This window comes from Drosophila montana, unplaced genomic scaffold (genome assembly GCF_035044405.1).
Source record: "Drosophila montana isolate Dmon_TW-CO22-7 unplaced genomic scaffold, ASM3504440v1 contig_3240_1, whole genome shotgun sequence".
Classification (NCBI taxonomy): domain Eukaryota; kingdom Metazoa; phylum Arthropoda; class Insecta; order Diptera; family Drosophilidae; genus Drosophila; species Drosophila montana.
Window position 1 is genome coordinate 562,733 of NW_026998122.1, and position 23,576 is coordinate 586,308.

Genomic DNA, 23,576 nt, shown 5'->3' on the forward strand with positions numbered 1-23,576 from the left:
TCTCCCCCCTCCCCCTTTTACTCAGTCGGTCGGGCGATTCATGGCACATAAGGCGCATTCCAAGTAGCGCATATGCTGCACAAATTGGCTCAGAGCAGGAGCAGGAGCAGGAGCTGGCTCAGGGCAGAAGACGCAGCAGCAGCGGGCTCAAAGCAAAACTAATTAAAATTGGCCCAAAACAGAAGAGCGGGTGTGCGAGTGTGTGTGTGCGCGAGTGTATGTGTGTGGATTGTGGTACCTGGGCGAATTGCCCAACAACCTTTTGCCCATCTGCATGCCTCATCTGCGGCATTTGCCTGCGGCGGTGCCGATCGCCGCCTGCACCGACGCACCGAACGGGAGGACCTGCGGACGACTTGGAGTTGGAGTTGGACGAGGACGACCCGCTCCCATTTTCTTAACCACTAAAATTAATAATAAGTGATCTGGATCTGGTTTCGAGGATCCAAGCCAAACCGAACCAAACGTTCAGCGCATAAATAAATGTTATGTGTGTTGCTTTTTTTTTTGGTTTTTCGCCAGCCACCGCAGGAGCAGCCGCAGACCAGGTCGATACAGCAAAAAAAAAAAAGAAGCATAAAACAACAAAATCAGCAAATCCATAATGCGCCCAGTTGTTGTTGTTGTTGTTGTTGTTGTTGTTGTTGGCACCTTTGTGGCCCGCGGCGAGACAACAAAATCATTTCACCGCCGCCTGTTTGGACAGTGCAGCACTTGGAGCTGCAGGAGAAAGGGAGCAGGAGGAAGGGAGCAGGGGGGGAGGGAGTCAGACAAGGGGCAACACAGCGCCCATTATTGATTGGCTAATCAAATCATTTGAAGGCAAACGAACAACTCGCCGCACATTCAACGACAGCCGCAATTATCATTCCAAAGTCGCGTTGGCTAATTAATAATCCCGGCGATTAGCCAAAGCCACAACCAACTGGCAAGTCTCTCTCCCGTCTCTCTCCCCTCTCTCTCCCTCTCTCTTCCTCTCTCTTGTCCTCGCAACATGCATCAGCCTAGTTGCTTCTTTGTCTTTTGCGGTTTGCATTTGTTGTTTATTAATTAAAAGTCCCTCAGCTCAGTTCTTTTTTGGGGGCTGTAACTGGCGGCCACTGTGCCTCGTGTCCGTCCGTCTGCTCGACTCGGCTCAACACCTACAGCCACAGCTGAAGCTTCCAACTGCAAGTCCATCTGCTTTCGTCCAGACTCAAACTCTCATCATTATACGCTCAGCTAAGTGAGGGTATAGCTAATTTGTTAATCAGCTTGCTAAGGAATGGAATCTGTAAATATATTTTCCTTGAATTTAAACTTGCTGCTGGATTTCAACCAGCGACTTCACGCTTGCTGGTCTAATGCTAAGAGACTGTTCTTGATGCTCTTCATATAATCTTTGACCTCCAGTTTTCTCCATTCACTTCCAACTCAAAGGGAAGGGTTGACTAGCAATCGGAATGTCAGGACGAAGACTTTTTATAAATAAAAATCTGATAATCACATGAAGTATCAGAAGATTTGCTCCATTAAAGAAAGTATATTTAGAGATCCCAAGTTGTCAATTGCTTAGTTCTTCGAGTTATAATCAAAAAATCAAGATGCCAACTCTCCAATATATCAATTATTTAAAGCTTACCTAAACTAATTGAAACCTGATAAATATCCCTTATATCGTGCCCAGCTTTAATGCCCCCAAAATGTTTTATAGAGTATCGAAAATTCGACTACTTTCTGTTGCACAGTCTCAATCTTTGTTTCATTCATTCATTTGTTTGCCTCGCGGTTTTTTTTTTTTTTGGACATTTCGGTTATTCGGCATTAATTAGTCGCTTTCGCGTGGCCATTTAAGAGCCGTCCTGCACCTCGGTAGGTGTTCCCTAATGAGTTGGGGCGGAGGTGCGGGCGGCCCCGCCCCGTACACACAGCCGGTAGGTGTACTCGATGGGGCCGTCCCCATGTTTGCACAACTTAGCCAACTAAATAAGTTTATTAGCCCGATGGGAAGGCGGTGCCTGGATCCGCACAGGATCGCATCTCTGACCAGAAGCTGACGGCAGGGCGGCAAAAAGGTGTGTGTGTGTGCGTGTGTGTGTGCGTGTGTGTGTGTGTGTGAAGTGTGTGTGTGAGTGTAAACTCTATGAATTGTTAAGGAGGCCATTCAGGATTCATTATTGGAAATCAGCTGAACAATTTTATTTATCAAAGATACTCATTAAGCGTATTTAATGCACAGGACATGGGCAAGGCAACAGCAGAAATTGCATGTTGCACTTATGGACTATTAAAAGAGCGCTGTAGTAGGAAGTATGCGACTAGAAGATACCCTGGAACCAGCGACGAATTGCCGTTAGAAGCATTCGAACCAGCTTTAATACATATATGCACACACACACACGCAAGCTTTAAGCAGCGACTGTGCTGATTCTTCCCCTAGCCTTATAATATGTAAGTATGGGAAGGCCATTCTTGTGTAACTCTGGTGTTTATAGTCCGATCTTTATCAAATTTTCAGGGCTTTTAAATGGCTAACAAAAGTGTGTTCATCCCAAGGCACAAGGCTCTAGCTTTTAAAATGAGTTTATTTCCAATTGTTCAAGGTAATGGAGGGAGGTATCTAAAAAGTGAAATGTTCCTTATCTGCTTATACTAAAAGAGAGCCTACATACTAAATTTGGTGTATCTAGCTCTTATAATCCTCGAGTTCTGCCTAACAATTCATGCTATTAAAACGATATCTATTGATATTGTGAAAATGGGAAGCAATATCAAAAAGATATAAACGAATGGAATATTAGAATATGTATTTCAAATTCCAAATTCCCTGATTTGTACCGAGATGGACGCGTTCACATAGAAAGAAAGACAGACAGAGGAAAATGGCTAGATCGACTTGGCAAATGATCTTGAACTTTATGTTACATACGTTTGCACAAAACCAATATACCCTGCCTCGACATCTTCGCAGGGTTCAGCGCGTAAAAAGAAGGTCAGTTGCAATCAGAGTGGAAATGAAGATTAAATGGAAAACGATGTAATTGCAGATTTATGCAATGCACTGAAGTGTTTGCTCTTCGGACAATTTACCTAAAGGGGCGGCCGAGATAAGCCCGCCGCCACAAAAAACCTGACCATATATAGAAGGATATAAACCATATACACATAAATGTATTTATAATATACATATATGCATATATGAGTCGAGTGCTGGCTGGGTGTCCATTTGGCCGGCAGCAACTCATTAAATTGCGCTCAGTGCAGCTCAGTGCAGGCCCGCAGCCTTAATGAAGTCCTGTCATGTTTTACGAGTTACACTACGGAGAAGGGATAACGAGTGCACAGCGCAGGGGCTGAGCTCTGGCTCACTCTTAAATAATATGTTTAAAGCTTTATTTTCCAGCAAATTGAAATGCAGCTTTAAACGCCATCAGCCACAGTTAGCCACGGTTTCATTTGTTTGGGCCTAATTCAATTAGTTTTGCATGAATAGCTCGAAAAAGTCGAAAATTAAATTTGGTTGCGACAATTTGCATTTCCATAATCAGCAACGAGAAATTAAATGCCAATTAAATCGGCCAACGAATACGGCAAATCGCTAACTGCGCTCACTAATTTGGGCCAATAATGACAGGACCATGCCAGGACAATTACAAATGATTAAAGCCAAAGCCTCAAACAGTTAGCAACTAATTCGAGTGCTGTAAAGGCAGAAACTAACTCGGCTAGAAAGCCAAAATTAAAAAATAAAACTTATTTCAAGCATTTAAATTCTTGATTTCAGAGTAATCCAAATTAACTGAACACAAATAAAGAAATTGAGAAATTGAAGCAAAAATGCACTTGAAATAAAAGTTTGCATCTTCAACTATTCAAAATGAAGTCGCAATTTTTTGAAATTTCGTTATCAAATAGGATTTAATAATAAATCAAATAAGTTTAGTGTTCAAATTATGGATTTAAAAAATATTTCCTTTTCATTTTAGACCAAATTATTTATGCCCGAAAATAAACTTTGACCTAGTTTTTCACTCAGTTAAATACGAAATTGCATTCGAGAAAATCTTTCTTTAAATAAAATGTTATTGTTTTCAGCAAAAGTCTCTCATTCCTTTGTCTCTCTGAATTCTCTCCCACTCAGTTTCTTTTTCAACCATCAACAGATCCTGTTGCTGTTTACATAGATTACACAATCTTCTTCCCTTATCCTTCAGCTAATGTCAGTTCTCCACGTCAGTTCTTCCTTTAATAAACATTCATATTTATTGCAAATTGTTGGACACAAAGGGCAAGATTCTGACTTGTCAGCCATCACATGTTGCACCCGAGTGAAAGCCGGCATATGGCCAGGATCAGAGCGGCAGCAACAGGACCAGGAACAGGAACAGCTGTTGCATGCAGCGTGGCGTCGCGTGGCATTTGGGAAAGTGAAGGAGCGAAAGTGCGGCCAAGGAGACGCCCCAAGGAGCGTGCCTATCACGAATTTGTTATGAAACATGCGCCCAGGAATTGTCCTTCTACTTGCGTGTCAGTTGTCAGTCAGCGACAGGACGAGGCATTTCTTCTAATGATGATGCTGTCAGATTTGCATCGCTTGCCACAACAGTTGGTTGAGCGCGGCATTTTCACTTTTCCGAAATGAAAAGTGTTTCTTTTTTTCGTTGTTGTTTTTCCTTAACAATTTTTTTTAAATTAAATTTGGTTGCCGCAACAGATGCCAAGCCCGCAACGAGGCTCCTTATCCGGCATCCTATTTTGTTCAACAAAATTGGTTTTGACGCTGTTTTGACGGCTGCTGCTGCTGCTGTTCTTCCTCCATGGGAGCGTAGAGAGGGAGAGAGAGAGAGAGAGAGAGGGGGAGAGAGCACTATTGCCTTGATTGAGGTCCTGGTCCCGTCCACTGGCTCGCTTGACCGCCCGACTGACCATATGGCCCATGGAGCGGGCATCGTGGAGCGTGCCGAACACACTTATTCTTGGAAATGCTGCGCAAAACTAATCATAATATATGATATTCTAAAATTGAAGCTGAATCATTAGAGCCCATTATGAATTTGAGCATGTGTTCGCTCATTTATTCAAAGAAACTTTCTTATGGGATTTCCATTTGATTATCATCATATTTCTCTCTATGGTTTCCCTTATTATATTATATGTTGTATCTGTTGTATCATGTCTTTTTTCAAAATTTCTATGCAATATTCTTATAGTACTAGGAGATAACTTGTGCACTATAGGAATCTCTGGATATAGAAAGGCAACTGAGGATCTGAATTGCCTTAACATATATTCATATTTATATTTAAATTCATATTCATCTTTGTATATAATAAATTAAGTAAATGAGTACTTACCTGAAGAAATTCATATCCTTTCGAACGATTGGTTTATTGTCATCTTTTATGAGGAGGATTTAAATTCACATCACTGCAAAAAGGAAATAGAAAAAGTAAGTTACAGTAAAAGCAGGCAAAGAGAGAGAAGAAAATAGATAGACTGTAAGAGCTTAAGTTAGAGTGAACGTAAGAGCAGAGCTAAAAGCATGAATTACCTTACTTGAATTCATGAGAATCGCATAGGAGGGTCATATTTAAAGAATACATTTTATTCATGTATTGCGTTGGATTTATCCGAGGAGAATACACATACAAACAACAAAGTAACGAAAACTTGGTAGTCGTTTGATGTAAGAGAACATACATAGCGTTATTACCCGGCCTTGTCCGGGCTAAGATATTATCTCTACATGATATAAATAAAATAAATAAAATTTTTTTCAAAATACGACCATCCTATGCGATTCTAATGGATTCGGGTAAGGCCAATAAATTTATATAGAACCCAATCCGTTTACAAGAACATGTTCTTAACTTTACAGATAAGTTAAAGCTTATCGCAAAAAATTACTGGAACGAAAGAAAACTTCTTTTATATTTTAAAATAAATAATAAATAAATCACTTCAGTGTTAAAAATTGACTGTGAGCTCTAAAAATTTTTGTTTTTCGTTGATTAGCTATTCCCAATATTCCAAAATGTATTTTCATACTACCAAAAATTCTACTATTTTAATGATTTGGCAACTCTTCATTTCAAATAAGCCAATCTGAATTTTCATTTGGTTGCGCTGATAATTTTCACATCCATTTCGAACTGCTGCACCGCAGGATATGCGTTGAATGAGGAATTTTTAAATAACCGGGCCAATTTCCATTTGTTGATAGCACGTTTGCACACACTCACATGGACAGGGGCAGGGGACGGGACAGTGGCAGGGGACGGGTCGGGGGTCGGGACCGGAGCATTATGCATGAACGTGTCCTTTGCCAGCAAAGCTAATGCCACAAATGCCAGCAAAGAGACTGCAGAGAGACCCAAATTTAATGCGAATTAATTTCCATTTTTGTTGTTGTTGTTGTTGTTGCTTTTCTTTCACATAAACGTGACCGGTTGCCGTCTGAATCCCGGGCTCAGAATGTGTGTCACGGTCAGGCCAGAACAAATCGCAGCGCGTGAGCCGAAGAATCGTTAGGTCGGAGCAGATTTTCCACACGGACAGACAATGGCACAGCGTGTGTTGTATCCCTGTCGGGTGTCTAAATGGGAAATGCATTTAAACCGATTGTCGAATTATTACGCAAAATTGAGCTGCCAATGGGAGAGAGAGAGGGGAGAGGGAGGGAGGGAGAGGGAGAGCAGGAGGGAGAGATCAGTTGGGCCAACCCTTCAATATAGTTAGTTGTGCCTCGGCTTTAAAACCAAATAAATTCATATTAGCGAAGCGACGCGATGCACTGGAAATTATCAGCACGCGATTGAGGCAGCGGCCTGTTACTAATTACCCCCGCTGCTTGCAGCCACCCCCCCCTCCCCTCCCGCTCCTCCTCCTCCTCCTCCCGCCCTTTGTACGCTGCAATTGCAGGCAGGTGCAACAATTGTCTGATTGAGCTGCACTCCCGCCTCTCTCTTTCTCTTGCTCTCGCTGTGCACCTGCCCGCCCCTCCCCCCTCCACCTCCCCTGTCCGGGGCAGCAGAACGGCACGGTCAATGGCTTGGACGGGATCGTCGCGAGCGGCGCGTGCTTTACCCGGCTTAAACTGTGGATTCGTGTGTGTCGCTTCCGTGCGCCAGCTGCAATTTGTGGCTCATTGCAGCAAAAAGGGCAGCCGCAACGTCGATGGGTCGACAAAAAAAAACTGAACACAATTTAAGAATAACCACAACTGAGCTGACCCACAACGAATTTGCAATGCCCTTTGCCAGGCTATTTTAAAGCCCAACAAATATTTAATAATAATAAAAAACCAGAAAGTAAGAAAGGATATCTTAATACCCTTGTAGACTGTTCCCATTTTGCAGATATGTCCGTATAGTGAATATGATGATGCAAATATCTTTGAAAAGAGAATATTTTGCCATATAGCATTCTACTATTCTACTTATCTTTCCTATAGCAGCTATATGATATAGTTTCTTATATGGAACTAACAAATTCCGAGTATGAATAAATTATCTTAATATATAAACAAGGCATCCATATTAGAATCTACTCTTTGACCGATCATCCCTATGACAGCAATATGATATAGTGAGTGAATAAAATTTCACATGATATAGTAATCCGATCCGATACAACAGAAAGACGGATCTATGCAAAGTTTCAAGACGATACATTTAAAACTGAGCGGCTCGTTTTCACAAAGAAACAAATAGACGGACTATATCAACTTGGCTGTTGATGCTGATAAAGAATATATCTACTTTATTGGTTCGAAGATGTCGTTACACATTTAACCCAAAAGACACACATCCTTAAAAATATATCGGGATACTGTATATGAAATCTTAGGGCAATATGCCTTCTAAGACTCGAGTTACAATGGAACTGACACGCAAAGAGCTCAGCCTCGTCTAGTTTGATAATTCTCGCTCGACTTGTTACCAACCCCATTGAATAGCTAAGTTGCCCGCTTTTACAGACTTTTCATAATGTTGATACAATTTCATAAAAACAAAAACAAAAAAACAAGAAGAAAAACGAGAGGCAGCATTTAAAAAGTCAAGCGAGGCGTTTTACCGGCAATTATCGCGCTGCTCGCCAGGAAGAGTTACGGTGCGGAGCGGAGCGGAGCGGCGGAGGGCGAGGGGAGGGGCGGCGCTACTTTAGCAGGAACTGTCCGATGCGCTATCAAAAGCAGCTCAATTCGGGTTCATTATAAGCCACAACAAAAAAAATTGGTAAAAAAACAAAACAAGAAGAACACAAACGAAAATCGTCGAGAAACAAAGCGCAAAAACCAAATGTGCGCAACGAAAACGAATCGAGGCATCAATTTTTTTGGTTTCAGTTTCGGGTTTTGGTTTTCGGATTCCCCACCTGCAACCTGTTGCACCTGACTGCCAAGAGGGGTGGAGTGGGGGGGGGGGGGGGGGGGAGTGGGTCTCGCGTGCTGTAATTGCCCATCGATGTCTGCAGCATCTGGCGGCGCAGTTTATCGTTCCGTCTGCTTCAGCTGCGCCGCCTGCTCCTCCTCCTCCATCTCTTCCAACTCCTGCTGCCCCAGCTCGACCGCAGTGTCAATAATCGACAGCTGCCGCGGCATTTATTTTTTGGGGGTCCATTCCGTCGCGACTCCCCCTTTTACATAACTCTGGCCGGGGGCAACAGCAGCAGCCTCTACACCTGCCGCCTGCTCCGGCTCCGACTCCGGCTCCTGCCCCAGTTGCAGGCAGCGCACGTTTTTCACATTTTACCGCCGTCAATTTTTTGAATGCAGCTTTCAATTAGCCGCCTGCTTCTTGTAATGAATGCCGACAACATTGGAGCTTCGAGTGACGACTTGTCGAGCCTTCACTTGTGCCAGGTTGAAAAGGGTGGGGGGGGCAAGCACGTGCCAAACGGGGCAGCATGCGCCAGGCGGCTTTAAGCCGAGCAATTTACCAAAGATTGACAGCATAATCCATCATTGGCAGCCGCCGGTGCCGAGTGGGTAGCCTCTGCATCAGCCTCAGCGCGGTCCAGTCCAGTCCTGTGCCCGATAATCTTGTAACTGGTAGCCGGATTTTTCTCTCGAGCAGGCCAACAGGTGCACATGATATTTATGGCAGGTACAATACGCAACGAGGTGGCCCATAAGAAATGTTTTTTAATTGATGCGAGGCTCAGAGACAGAGACAGTGAGAGTGAGAGAGAGAGAGAGAGAGAGAGAGAGAGAGAGAGAGAGAGAGAGAGAGAGAGAGAGAGAGGCAGCCCCGCGCTGGAGAAATCCTTGTGTTATGACTGAGGCAACTGGACTGTGAAGGATTTAATTGGAGTGAAAGAGTGAAAGAGCTTAAGTTGCGAAAACTTTAAGGGATATTACTTAAATAGTAAAAATATAACGAGAAGTTGCTTTAAATGAATGGTGAGAGCCCTTGAGGAAGTTAGGAAAGTTTTTTATAAACAGGAGTCCAAGTCGGAGAGAGAAGAATTCCTTGGGTTATGAAGGAAGGAACTTGATAGCTGCAAGGATTTTATTGGAAAAAACATAAAAGGAAAATATAAGAAATGTTATTTAAGTAAATAATATTTATCGAAAAGCCCTTGAGGTAGTTAGAGAAGCTCTTCATAAAAAGGGCTAACGCCAAGACATATGGAAGAGCCCAGAAGACTCTATTGTTGGGAGAGTAGAGCTCCTTCCGTTATGAATGACGGAACTGAATTGCGGCAAGGATTTTATGGGAGGAGCTTAGAGGATATTTGTGTAATACTAAACATTAAACGTGTAGTTGTTCTAAATATATGATAAAAGCCTTTGAGGTAGTTAGCAGAGTTCGTTATGAAGAAGACCTAAAGACATCCAAGAGATATAGGCAGCTTGAAGAAGACACCAAGTTGGAGAGAGAAGAAATCGTTGCTATATAAGTGAAGGAACTCGAATTTTATCGGAGAAAGAGTTTAAAATAGTTGAGTTGCGAAGGAATAACTAAATAACGAGAAGTTGCTTTTAATATACCGAGAAAATGCTTGAGGTACTTAAGGAAGTTCTCTGCAAAGTAACCTAACTCAGCGAGTTCTGATTTACGCTCTGAAAAGTTCAAAATCTACATTACAAAAGATTTTGGTTTTTTGTAATCTTCCAAAGTTAAGAGTTTTTTCCCCTTTTCAATGTCACTCTATATAACCCCTTATATAACTTCCGCTTAAATCCTTTTGATTTGAAAACTACTCAAAGGCTTCTACAAAGAATATTAAAGCATAAAAACCGCAGTTAAATGTGGTTTAAAACACATTCTAAAAACATTCATAGTTAAGCGCTTTAACGTAATTAAACTCGAACAGAGCAAATAATTGTTATAGGACCCAATTAAAATATTCGTAATTAGAAACGTGAAATGCACAAAACCCTTTATAACCATTTCCAACAGTTTCCCACTTCAACAGAATTGCCAGGGCGAATGAAAAAGGATACGATTAACAAAGTTTTTCTGCTCGTTCGTATGAAAAACTATTTGAATTTCGGTTGAAAATTTTCCCAGCAAATGTTTGCGCAAATCCGTAATTAAAATTTTTGATACCAAACAGAAAGTCAAGCTGCAGTTCATTAACAAACAAGGTCAGCATGGAACGAAAGACAAGACAGGCGGGGGGGTTGGGTGCGGGGAGGGGTTGAGGAATCGAGCGTAACAAGGAGCACAGACAGGATATCCATTTCCCTGGTCAGCGTGTCGCGAGGTTCACGCCGTAAGCGCAAATTAAAATTAAATTACAAAGCTGACTGCATGACTCTGCTCGCAGCGTAGCGGGCAGATGGAAACCCTCCGGAACTGGAGCGCTGACAAGGAAGGAGGTGTGATATAGTCGGGAGTGCACGACTTGGAGATACCCTGAACGTTGCACCGATACAAGCTTCCCTGATTACCTAAGTTATTTACTGTCCGATCCCTATGAAATATTCAAGGCAGAAATATGACATTCAATTATGTGACTATACCAAAGCACAAGCTTCCTTTCAATATGAGTAACTTTTCAATTATGAGGAAATAGGGGAAGTTTACCAGACTTTATGAGAATCCACTCAATAAGTTTGGTCTAAATAGCTCTCACAGTATTCGAGTTAGGATTAAAAAACCATGTCTTAAAATCGATATTTATCGTTATTGTAAAAGAAAATGTGAAAAGATATGAAAATGAAATATTCCTAATCTATCTAGACTATATGAGAACCCACATACCAAGTTTTTTGTAATTAGCACTTAATACTTTCGAGCTATGATTAAAAAACTAAGACTCTAAATCGATATTTATCGATATTGTAAAAATAGGAGATATCGAAAAAACATTGTAAGCCTGATCTGAGTTTGACATGCAAGAATATATACAACAAATTAAAAGTCTCTAGCTGCTATAACTTACGAGATCTAAGAGTTCAGACAGAAGGACAGATAAATAAGTAGACATGTCTAGATCCCCTCCAATCGTCAACGTGCTCAAGAATATATATATATCCCTTATAAGTGCTTTCCCAGCCTGTAACATACAAGCCCTCAAAACCAAACTACCCTCTATTAGCGACTGATTACAGGGTATACAAAGGGGACTACCGAGCGGTTGCCCAGTGAGTAAATAGCCACGCAACGTATTGGATTTCAAGTGGAAATGTCAACGTCTGGCCTGACAGTAGACGCTCGCCAGACGGCCCGCAAAAGGGTTAGAAGGTGATATCCCCGCTTGGGGTTGGGCCACTTGCGGAGAGGCCACACAAGTGCCCCGCCCAGCCGCAGGGATTTGGCTTAAGCAGCGGGCGAAACACTTGCAGCTCGACCAGCTCGAGCACTTGGAATAACAATATTTCAATTTCGGGGCCGACAGCTTCCGTTGGCAAGTCTCGAGCAACTGCAGCAAAAATGAAATGCAATAAAATGCGAAAAAGTTCTGCCAAGCTGCCAAAAAAAACTCCGCTCACAATTGCGACTGTGAACTTTTGTAATAAAATGTTCATTAGTGCGCCAAACTCCTGCTGAGCTGTGCACCCAATTCCCGCCCCCGCACCCGCCCTCCTGCCCCGCCATGTGTGGCCGGCGAATGAATTGCAGTTTTAATGTGTTGGCAGCACTTTAACCCACTGCGCGAATCGGAGGCGGATAACTTGACCAGCATGGAGCGCGGCCGCGTTCCAACTTTTCGCCGCGTAATTAAAACCAAAGCATCCCAAAGTGGACAAGTGCCCCTTAACTGATTAGCGCAACGAGTGCTCCACTCGCCCGGCTCCCTCTCCCTCTCCCTCTCCCTCTGCCCACAGCTCCCCGCTGCGGGAGTCCTCGACATGCGGCAGCTGCTGTGCAACATCATCATAACTCTGGTCGCCCAGCGACCGCGCTTTTAATATGTTTTTGTGGCAACATTGTTGCTGCTGTGTGTGGCAATGGGGCTAGCTTAAAGCCAGGTCTCGTTTAATCAATCAGTGCCGAGGGAGGCGGGGGGCGGATGGGGGGCTGGTCAGCACAGCTTAATGAAGATGTGCGTTATGCTGCAGTTCGCACAGCTCATATTTAACAAATTATTCTCTGTTAGCTTAAAGGGAATTTTATTTACGAGCTAGAAAACTAAAAAGCTGCAACAGGATTTGAAAGAACAGCGAAAAGAGAGCACGACTAGCAGATGCCCTATACACAGGTCCTTTTTATGCTGCTGCGAATCAAGCAAGGAATTCCTACCTTAAACTAAGCCAATTTGCCAACAAAAGAGCGGAGATAGAAGTAATTCACTGGCGAATTTCACGCGCAAGAGCGGAAAATGCAGGATTTGGAGAACAGAGAAACTAATGCACGACCAGCAGATACCCTATACAAAGGTCTATTATCAGCTTCTGAGAATAAAACAAGGAATTCCAATCTAAAGCCAAGCCAATTGCCTAAAGAAAAGCGGAAATAGAACCAATTCACTAGCAAATTTCACGCGCAAGAGCGGAAAATGCGTGAAACTGCGCACAGCTAATTGACTTTCGTATAAGTATTTAGCTTATACCCTACACACATTTGCAGGATCAACGAATCAACCAAGGAATTCCAATTTGTTTTTTTTTTCTTTACTATAAACCGAACCTTAAGCCAAGACAATTGCCCAAAGCGGAGACAGAACCAATTCACTGGCAAATTTTCACGCGCAAGAGTGGAAAATGCAGGATATGAAGAACAGATAAACTAACGCACGATCAGCAGATAATCTATTTACAGGACTATGTGCAGCTTCGGAGAATCAAACAAGGAATTCCAACCTTAAGTCAAGACAATTGCCCAAAGAAGAGCGGAAACAGAAACAATTCACTGGCAGATTTCACGCGCAAGAGCGGAAAATGCGTGAAACTGCGCACAGTTAATAGACTTTCGTATAAGATAGACATATTGACTTGTCTAGGACTCCAAGCTTGATCAATATGCCCCAATAAGCCATGCACAGGACGTGTATTCAGTTTTTGGCCAAGTGAAATCTTTAATCTACATTTGCGTTGCATGACTTGCTCTCGGCAACAATTCGCATCAGTTGCACATGAACGAGTTGCTGCTACATTTCGCATTCAAGCTGAAATAATTTGTTAATTATAACTAAAATTTTGCACAACTTTTGTTGGCCACTTGATTTCCGGCTGCTGAGCAAAGAAACGCACGGCAGACACATAATCGAAAGGCAACTAAATGAATCCTGAAATTGCAGTTGCAACAATTTACAACAAAATAAAAGGGGTGGAAAATGGGTGGAATTGAAAATCAAATAGTTGGTTTGCCAGCAAAAAATGCAAATTTCTCGTTCGGGCCGCGATAGCCAAATGTAAATGGAAACCAAATCGAAAAAATTGATTGAAGTGAAGGCTTCCTATATAGAAAAAAGATATATATATATATATAGAATAATGGGAAAGTAATGAGACTGTCCGCAGCATAACTGGTTGTTCAAGGCTGGGCCGCAGCTGACGCCGAGTTCTCGAATTTATCTATCGGATTTAGATGCTTTGTGGACGTCATTATGTTCTATGCCAAAGACAAATTGGGAATTTATTGTTATTGCCAAAGCAGAGAGAGAGAGAGGGAGCGAGAGAGAGGGAGGGAGTTGGAAGGAAGGAAGGAAGTCTGCGTCCAGTCCGACTGAATATGCATAATAAAAATGTCAATCAATGGACTGCAACGAGAGAGAGTCCTGCGAGTCCGGTTCGGTTTCGTCTATAATTGAACATAAACATTGCATTCAAGTAGTAATTGTTCAAATTTTATTTCATGCAGCCTAATCCCATAAAGCGCACCCAACGTGGACACCACAGAGAAGGTCAGCAGGTCGACCCGTCCGGCTCGTTAAGCAGGACATTTGTATGCGAAGCATTTTGTGGCATAGTTTTGTATTTTTCCCAGGCACAGCCCATAGTCTTAAGCCGAGTTCCATTTGCCAGTGCACAGACAACGTCTTTTGTTTCAGTTTCAATTCTGTTCTGTTCTGTTCTGTTGATTCAAGGACTTTGGCTAACGAAAAAGGATAATTGGGAGCATGGAACCCGAAGGAACATCAAATGGTAAATTTGAATTGGCTTCGACTTGGTAAATGGCAGCGTAATGCGTAAGCAAACAGACGTTAAATGCAAAGAAATCAATTGGCGACAACTCGACAATTGCTAAGCAGAATAGAACAGAAGCCAAGATCAACAAGATGATATGGATAAATATTCAAGGCAGAGCAGGAAAAGTGAACATTTAGCAACGGATACGAATCAATAATGGAATACAGATCAATTATTTCTGATTAAAAGAAAAGGCCTAGCCAAGCGAACATAGAGGAACACATTTTTTTATTTGTTTGATTTCTTTTGCCAGGAATCTAGCAGAAATATTGACTACAACCTGACAGGTAGAATATATCTAGAGGCCAACCTTAGTCAAACAGACTAAGTTTAAGTTGAAAAAACACGTCCCGAATAAATTATCACCAAGTACTTTGAAAATTAGCTTGCATTTCCGTGCATTTTCCACACTTGCGCGTGTAATTAGCTAAATTCCCTTCTTAGCGTGGATTGGCATAATATCTCTTCCCAGGCCTTAAAGTTTTGGCTGTGCTTGGATTATGTTAATCAGTCAGTCGGAACAAACAGTTTTTTATATAAAGATTGGCCTCGGAAATGTCTTCCTCCTTGCATTACCCTTTCCGTATTGAAATTCAAATAATGTATGCAAGGGTATAATTTGCCTCCGTTCTGTTTGCCTCCAAAAATATTTGATTAACCTAACTAACTTCTTACAGCACATCCTGCTTCACTTTTTTTACTTTCTATATAAAATATTTGAGCTTCTCTCTGGTAAAACAGAGCTTCCTTTTGTTATGCATACGCCTAATGGGCAAAGTTTCTATCAAAAATTAAGGCTCAAGCTTCCGCCCTAAAATACGGAATCAATAATTAATGCTGGAACTGCGGCAAATTCTGGGAAGTTGCTCGAGAGACGCGCCTTCTGCATAGCAGAGCAATTGACTGGATATCCTTGTGCAGGGAGGACACATGACTCCTGAAACGGGAAAAACACACGCACACGCACACACACACTCGCACACACACACACGGGAATGGAAATTAACACGTAGTTTAGCGGAACTTTCGGCAAGTGCAACAAAAGTCGAAGTCGCGGGCGATTCAAATGAAAATCCGCAATGCAGCGGAAGGAGCAAGGACAACCCACCTGTGCGTGTGTAAATGTGTGTGAGAGTGTGCGCAACAAGTGCGGAAATTCCTGAATCGCACACATGTGGCACGCACATGTCGAACGGGAAAAAACCGTGCGATGCTCGGTCCAAGGAATTCCCCGAGCCAAGGGAAGTCCGACCAACACGCCCAAAAGGCGACAATTATGAGTACCTGTGACTGTGACCGGTTAACGGTGACCCCGTGACCGGTGACCGGTAACCCCGTGACCGGTGATTTGAGTGGAGTGGAGTGGAGTGGAGGCTGGCTACGTGCCTGGGACGTGCCTCCCAGATTTGAACGGAACGTGGGAAAAAAGGATTTACGATGCTGTTGCCGATGACGTGCCTGGTCATGGTCATGGTCACACTATGTGTGTGTGTGTGTGTGTGCGGGCTTACCTGTTGCATGCACATGTTAAAAAGTCATCATAAATCTCAGCCAGAAGAGTGTGTGTGAATGTTGGAAAACGCGTTTTCACTTTTCATGCAAGTGAGTTTTCGGTGTCTATGTTTGTCCTATCTATGGAATCTGTGTAAATTCCCGGCTTATCATGCAAAACACGTACCCACGTACCCATTTCTGATCCTTGGCTAACTCTTGAGCTGCTTGCTACTCCTTTTGTGCAACATTTTGTGGCCATTTCCCGCGAACTGCATTTCCCTTCCAGTTGTGGGCTTAGTCTGCCTCCGGATCACGCAAGCACCGAAGTCTTAATAATTTGTATAAATATTTATTTTTGCTACCGATTTTTATCTATCACCAAGGTGTGCTACCTTGCTCCCTTCCTCTCCTTCTCTCCTTCCCTCTCTCTCTTTTGAAGGTGTGAAATTTAATGCCACTTGGCATCGATCACTTTACCGAAGAAGAAGGCAGCGTTCGGGGCGTTCTTTAGGACATGTTTTGCATTGCTGAGCAAAAGGCGACACGTTTCTCAACTCATTTGCATTTCTCATTGATTTCATCGAGGCATTCCAATAGAATACACCTGCTTTATAAGGCAGAGGGTCTGTCAACTCAATTGTGGCACGCTTCAAAGAAGAAGACAACGTTTGAAGCTCTTCTTCCTGTGGCAGCTAAGTATTTAGCTAACATATATTCCCATATGAAGTACCCAAATGCAGTCGAACTTTAATCTTAATGTTAAGTTTGAGTCAATCCTTTTTTTATTACAATTATTTATGCAAACAAAATGTTTGGTACTCTGATTAAATTTAAAATGTTGATTTAATAAAGAGAAGTATTTATTTAATTTTAAATGTTCAAAAGTAGGACAATCCAAAACTTAAAAAAAAATTGGGTCACGAAACGATTCCAAAGCCAACGCATTGTTTCGAACCCTTTTTCGTTTTTTGGGGCTTTAACATGGTAATCAACGAAACGATCTAGCAGAAGCTTCTAAAACCAGAAAAATATAAAAAAAAATTATATCTCTTATATCGAGCAATAGACAGAAGAAATAGGACTTTCATATAGATGTAGCCCTATTCCATTCATCAATCCATATAAGCATTGAAACCATAAGAAAGTTTAAATATATAACGTTAAGAATTCAAAATCTTACACGCTTTATATGCAAAGATATTTCTGCATAACCTGATTGAAAAACAAAGAAAGTTCGCAAAGTGAAGGTCGATCGAAACGTTTCCCTAGAACAATGAACAACTGAAAGATTTCATCACGACGCGATCTTGGCGGCAGGTTTAGTCAGTGACAGTGGTAAAAAACGATGAATCATACCGTTATGCGTTGCCCAAGACGTTGCTCAACACATTGCCAGATGATTAACTAAGCGCACATTACGCATAATCAATCGATCCGGCAACACAACGGAATACACGCTCAATTGGCTAGTCAAATGCACAAATATAGCTGTGCTTTTTCTCTTCTTTTTTTTTTTCGTTTGCAAGGCATGAATGGTATCAATGGAATGCGCCTAAGAAGTTTGAATACCGAATGAGATTCAAGTTTAAAAGACCGGATTTGCTGGACATGCAGCATGTTGCAGACTGCCAGAAATGTACTCTTATACGCTTACGCTCTCGAACCACAAAACGAAAACACAACATGCAACATGTTTGAGGCTAGTTGGAGCAATGCAGCCAAGCGTGCGCTCTCTCTGCGTCTCACGCTCACTTAATTCAGCTCTGTTAGCTTGTTCAAATAAATTACTTAAATTGGTTAAACAATTCAACAACTACTTTTATTTAAGCAAACCAATTTTAGTTATTCTTAAGTAGAAAATTCACGATTGCACGGAAATGCAGTGACAACTTGGTTGCAACCGGCTTGGCTCGACATGTTGTGTCAACTCTCTCGCCTCACCTGCCTGTTCGATGGCAACCCACCCCCAACGTATGCGAGAAGTTGCGCGGCCAGCTATTTAAAGAGCGCACTTGCTTGGAGCTGCTTTAGTTGCGTGCGAGACGCGAATGCGAGAGCATCGTGAGAAGAAATAAGAAACAAATTTAAAAATAAAGAAATTGAATTGCGTGAGACTCGGATTCAGTTAACGGCTGCGGAACGATATAAACAACAAATTCGAAAAAGAAAATATATTAATAATATCAAGTGCGTGTGCAGTGCGCGTTGCTACAAAACAAAATTAAGAAAGCCAAGAAAATAGCAAATAAAATTTCGCTCTATGCTCAAAATGAATTTTATGAGCATTAAAACAAAGTTCAAAATTTTCAAGCAGCAGCAAAAACAAAGTGAAAAACTACAACAACAACAACAAAAATACTCGAACTGAAGCGGCAATTGGATTAAAAGCGAGCCCCCCTTTTTTTTGGATAAACAAGACGAAGGCGATACCAAAAATAATATTATACAAAAATTCAACAAGAAAATACATAAAGGTAAGAGGAAGACGGCAAACCGCAGCAAGTTTGACCTTAATGAGAAAAATTGCAATAGAAATTGTCACAGACAAGCAGAAAAAAAAAAAAAGTGTGAGAGAAAAAAAACTGAAATAAGTGCAGCGAGCGGGGCGGGCAGCGGGTCGCGTGCAACAACGCGTAATGAGTTTGTTCAACTCAACAGTTGTTGTTGCAAGTTGTGTGTTTTTTTATTGTTGTTGTTTTAGGGGTGGCAAGGTGCAAGTGTAGCAAAAAATGCAAGCCTGAGAATGCAAGCGAGAGAGGGAGAGCCAGAGGGCATTAGCGAAAGGGTCATGTGAAACAATGCGGCGGCAATTGGCGTTTGACCAGCGACGAGTTTGAGTTAATTTCATTTCATACGCAACATGTCTACTGTCTGCTGCTGCTGCCGCTGCCGCTGCTGCCGTTAATTGGCAAACGTGCAACACGCGAGCCGCAACAACAATAATTTCAATTTTTCATGCTGTTTGCTTATTTGGTGCAGCTTGCGCAAAATGTAAATGTTATAAAAAAAAATTAATAAATTAATTAATTAATAAGCAGCGGCTGCGATTTCGTGCCATATTGAAATGCCACACACACACACACAAAGACAAAAATTTGAACAGCAACAACAAGAACAACTAACGGCCCCCGCTTGCTGCTAGGCAACCAAGCAAGACAACAACAAACATGCACAGTTAGAAGTGCGCTGCGAGCTTCGGTTCGCTCCCACACACACATACACACACACAGGCGGACACATAAGCATAATTACAATAACAACTAAATAATGAGAGTGAGCGAGCGAGCAGCAGCGCAGCGCTGAGCGCGACTTTAAGACGCGCCAAAGTTAATGTGTGTACGGCTGTGTGGGTGGGAGGAAGTGAGCGTAGCTTTTAATGTATGTGTGTTGTGCAATGGCAACCGTTAAATTAAAAACTTCAGCTGTTTTATTTTTTTGCCTATTGTTGAGCGACTTAAGAAAAGACAGAATTTAAGTCAATTTAGGCGTGCAATTTGAGTGAAAGAAAGATTTCATTTCAATTCAAATACAATTCGATTTGATTTCTATTTCTATGTTGCTTGTGGGGTGCAGCCCACAAAAATGTCATTATCGTTTTCGCTGCTGTTGCTGGTAATTGAAACGAATGCGATTAACATAATTTGTAGACAACACGAAAAATGACAACAATTTCGTTTATTAGCTGATTGGTTGGCCCATTAGCTCTGCGGCCTTCACATTGTTGTTATTGTTGTTGCAACAATCTTTAAAAGCCATTTAGTTATGTCTTGGGCCAGTTAAAATGCTGCAGCAAACTTTGTGCATTAAATGAAAATTACATAAGCCCATAACAGGGGAAACTCGCTAAAAGGGACACACAGTTCATTTATTAAGAAAATAATATTTTTTTAAGATTTTCTGCGCTTAAAGTTATTCAAAATATTGATACTAACAAAATTTCGCTGGCTAAAACAGATGTCCGCAGCTAGAAACTGGTCGTTAACAGAGTTTATACTGTACATAAAAATAGTTTAGGACCACGTCTCTTCAACACTTCCAGCCTGCCACACACTCAATCCAAGTGAAGTTCCGTTTGCTTCCAAATACACAAAGAACACAACTAAGTGTGTTGCGGGGGCGTAAGCGAGGGGGGAGAGGGGAGAGAGGGGCGCGTTAAGAAGTGACGTCGCCTTCAACTATTTTCCCGACGTGCGCCTTTGGCTAATTTTAGTTGCCAACCCGCCCTTAACGAGGGGGCGGGGCGGGTCGGGGCGGGGCAACTGGGTAGCAAGCACCAAGAGCAGACCATCAAATTTTATGGGCCTCAGGCCGGAGATGTTACTGCTGACCTACATACAAACAAACATACAAACAGACAATCGGATAGTGAGGGAGGGGTGTGGGGGAAGAAGGAGCGGAGGTTGCTGCAAGCGGAAGCAAGGGAGGGGGGAGCCTGGTACGTCCGCTAGGAATGCAAGTCGCAAGTTCTGAACGATAAACAATTCGCTGGCAGAAAGAAATTTTCAAGTTTTGTAATTGTTGTCATGCCCTGTAAACCAAAGTGACAGAATGGGTATATTGGTTTGAAGAAGACTTGAAAATAAAATCGTGCAACCGCCCCGAAATTTGCAGTCTAGACTTACTACAAGCACAGTTTGGAAGTCACAGCCGCTGCGCTTACAGTTTTGGCTTCACCCAACAAAATGTCGCCTTGCAAACTGTTTTATGCCGCTTTTACAGGGTATTGTGCAGTCGATACTCATTTGTTGTTATTGCTGTTACAACGCGCTTGTTTTATGAATAATTTATGTACCTAATTGATTTTTTGTTTATTGTGCGCTACACTTAATTAATTATAAACTTTTTTCGCTCGCTTCTTTCAGCGCTGCCTACAGACAACAAGAAGAAGAAGAAGAAGAGAGGAAAAAAACACAAGCAAAGAAAAGACTTTTGTAAAGCGCATAAATAAAAATGGAAGCCACAACAAACAGCACAGAAAGCCACACAAAGCTGCAGCTGGAGGAGGAGCAGCAGCAGCAGCTGGAGGCGCCACAAGCGGCGGCGGCGGCAGCGACGGCGGCGACAGCAACAACGGCGACCATCATTGACATTCCAGCGACTGCTGCAATCACCTTCGCCTCCAGTTCCTTCGCCTGCTCCTCCTATGACACGGACTGCAGCACGGCGAGCAGCACATGCTGCACCCGCCAGGGCGAGCACATTTACATGCAACGCGACAAGCTGCCTGCAACAATAGCGGCCACAGCAGCCGCCGCAGCAGCAGCGACAGCAACAGCAGCAACAACAACAGCAAATCAACACACAGCCACAGCCTGCAACCTGCCGCCGTTGGAAACGGATGAGTTGATGCTGCTCAAGTTCGAGCACCGCAAGCATTGGCCATGGTTCATTCTGATGATCTCCGTCATTGAGGTGAGTAGGCGCTAAAAGATGAGCGAGAGGGAAGAGAGAGAGAGAGAGAGAGTTGTCACTCTATTCCATTTATTTCCAAACGTTTCCAAGTGAACAAATGCATTGGTGTTTCATTTCCGCTTGTTCCCACATGTCTGCTCCATCCGCACATCCTATTCTCCATTCCAGTCCACTTTCAAGGTGTCAAACTTTGATAAGTGTTTCATTTCCGTTTGTTTTCCAAGTTTCAACATTCCAAAGTCACCTGGAACTACTAGTTCACAATTGCTATCGTTCCATTTCCTTCTGTCTTTATTGAAGTGTACAAAACAGCAGCCTCTCATAGATAATAGCCTGTTATGGTAGTTGTTGTTGTTGTTGCCGTAGTTGATAATTTATTATTATTATTGAATCAAAGAACCGCAAAATGCAATAAAAATTCGTTGAGGAACTTTACAAATTCTCAACTTCCAACTAAAAGCGATAAAATTTGCTGCTTTCTTTTGCGCATTCTTACACAAACACACACACACAGACACAGACGCACCGACACACACGTCTCTGGCTGCCTGCCTGGCGCCCCCAAAATCGATTGTAAACAAGCTACAACAACATGGCGAGCATAATAAAAACTAAACGAAGAAACAGACACAATAAGTGCGAGCGAGCGAGCGAGCGAGCGAGCGAGAGAGTGAATGATTGAGCGAGACTGTGTGTCAGAGCGAGCGCGCGTCAGTTTCAACGTAAGCCAAAATAAAGTTGGCAGGACTAAGCAGCGCGCCGTTATATATGTGCACAGCCTTTTGTGTGTCTGTGTGTGTGCGTGTGTGTGTCATCTATTTGGGACACGAGAAGTTCGACGTCGCGTGTTGCGACAACAACAACAACAAACATAAATCAGAAGCAACCCCAATTCCAATTGCAACTCCAACTCCAAACTTTAGCTAATGCCTCTTCTACTTGTTTTTCCCCCCTCCCCCCCCCCCTTGCAGATTGCAATCTTCGCCTACGACCGTTACACAATGCCCGCCCAGAACTTTGGCCAGCCGGTGCCCATACCCAGCGATTCGGTGCTGGTCTATCGACCCGATCGTCGCCTGCAAGTCTGGCGATTTTTTAGCTATATGTTCCTGCACGCGAACTGGTTCCATTTGGGCTTCAATATCATCATACAATTGTTCTTTGGCGTCCCGCTGGAGGTGATGCACGGCACCGCACGCATCGGTGTCATCTATTTGGCTGGCGTCTTCGCCGGTTCGCTGGGCACCAGCGTTGTCGACTCCGAGGTGTTCCTGGTGGGCGCCAGCGGCGGCGTCTACGCCCTCCTGGCCGCACATTTGGCCAACATCACGCTGAACTTTGCGCACATGAAGTCCGCATCCACGCAGCTCGGCTCTGTGGTCATTTTTGGTGAGTACCACAAAGCGAATCCTGCTCCTTTTGACAGCTCAACTAACTGGCACCCGTTGCTTCTTCCTTTGCTCTTCTCTCCCGCAGTCTCCTGCGATCTGGGCTATGCCGTCTACACGCAGTACTTCGATGGCGCTGCCACGCCCGCCTTTGCCAAGGGTCCGCAGGTCTCGTATATAGCGCACCTGACGGGCGCTCTGGCCGGCCTGACCATTGGCTTTCTGGTGCTCAAGAATTTTGGACATCGGGAATACGAGCAGCTGATCTGGTGGCTGGCGCTGGGCGTCTACTGTGCCTTCACCGTGTTCGCGATTGCGTTCAATCTTATTAACACGGTAACCGCACAGCTGATGGAGGAGCAGGGCGAGGTGATCACACAACATTTGCTGCACGACTTGGGCGTGTCCTAAGCAACAAGGCAGGCAAGCCAAATAAACTAAAAGATATTCAAAGCAGGAGAGAAACATAGACAAAAAACAAAAACAAAAATAAGAAAATGAAGAAAAAAAAACTAAGAGAGTTAGAAAGTTCACTCGAAAAAGTGATTTTAGTTCCAAACTAAATTCGAAATTCGTTCGGCTTAACTTTTCGTTCCGTTCCGTTCCGTTCCGTTGCGTTCCGTTGCGTTAATCGTAGGCGCGTTTCATTTCCAACATTTCACGCAGAAAGAACCGAACAACAACAACAACAAAAACAACAACAGCAAAAAATCACTCAA

The 23,576-nt window shown here is 42.9% G+C and overlaps 1 protein-coding gene across 1 annotated transcript; it reads left to right on the forward strand.

Moving 5' to 3' along the window:
* Positions 1–18,096: 18,096 nt before the first annotated feature.
* rho (rhomboid) lies at positions 18,097–23,275 on the forward strand. The gene is made up of 4 exons (XM_064690236.1): positions 18,097–18,531; positions 20,920–21,469; positions 22,441–22,858; positions 22,946–23,275. Exons 2-4 carry the CDS (start codon positions 21,008–21,010, stop codon positions 23,266–23,268), a joined length of 1,203 nt encoding a protein of 400 aa, XP_064546306.1. The 5' UTR covers positions 18,097–18,531; positions 20,920–21,007; the 3' UTR covers positions 23,269–23,275.
* Positions 23,276–23,576: the final 301 nt, after the last annotated feature.

What these genes read in the sequence shown, in the direction of transcription:
- rho (XM_064690236.1), top strand. Translation starts at nt 21,008, where the DNA reads ATGGAAGCCACAACAAACAGCACAGAAAGCCACACAAAGCTGCAGCTG. An exon ending in TGATGATCTCCGTCATTGAG is followed by an intron (nt 21,470 to 22,440) that starts GTGAGTAGGCGC and finishes CCCCCCTTGCAG; the next exon opens with ATTGCAATCTTCGCCTACGA. An exon ending in CGGCTCTGTGGTCATTTTTG is followed by an intron (nt 22,859 to 22,945) that starts GTGAGTACCACA and finishes TCTCTCCCGCAG; the next exon opens with TCTCCTGCGATCTGGGCTAT.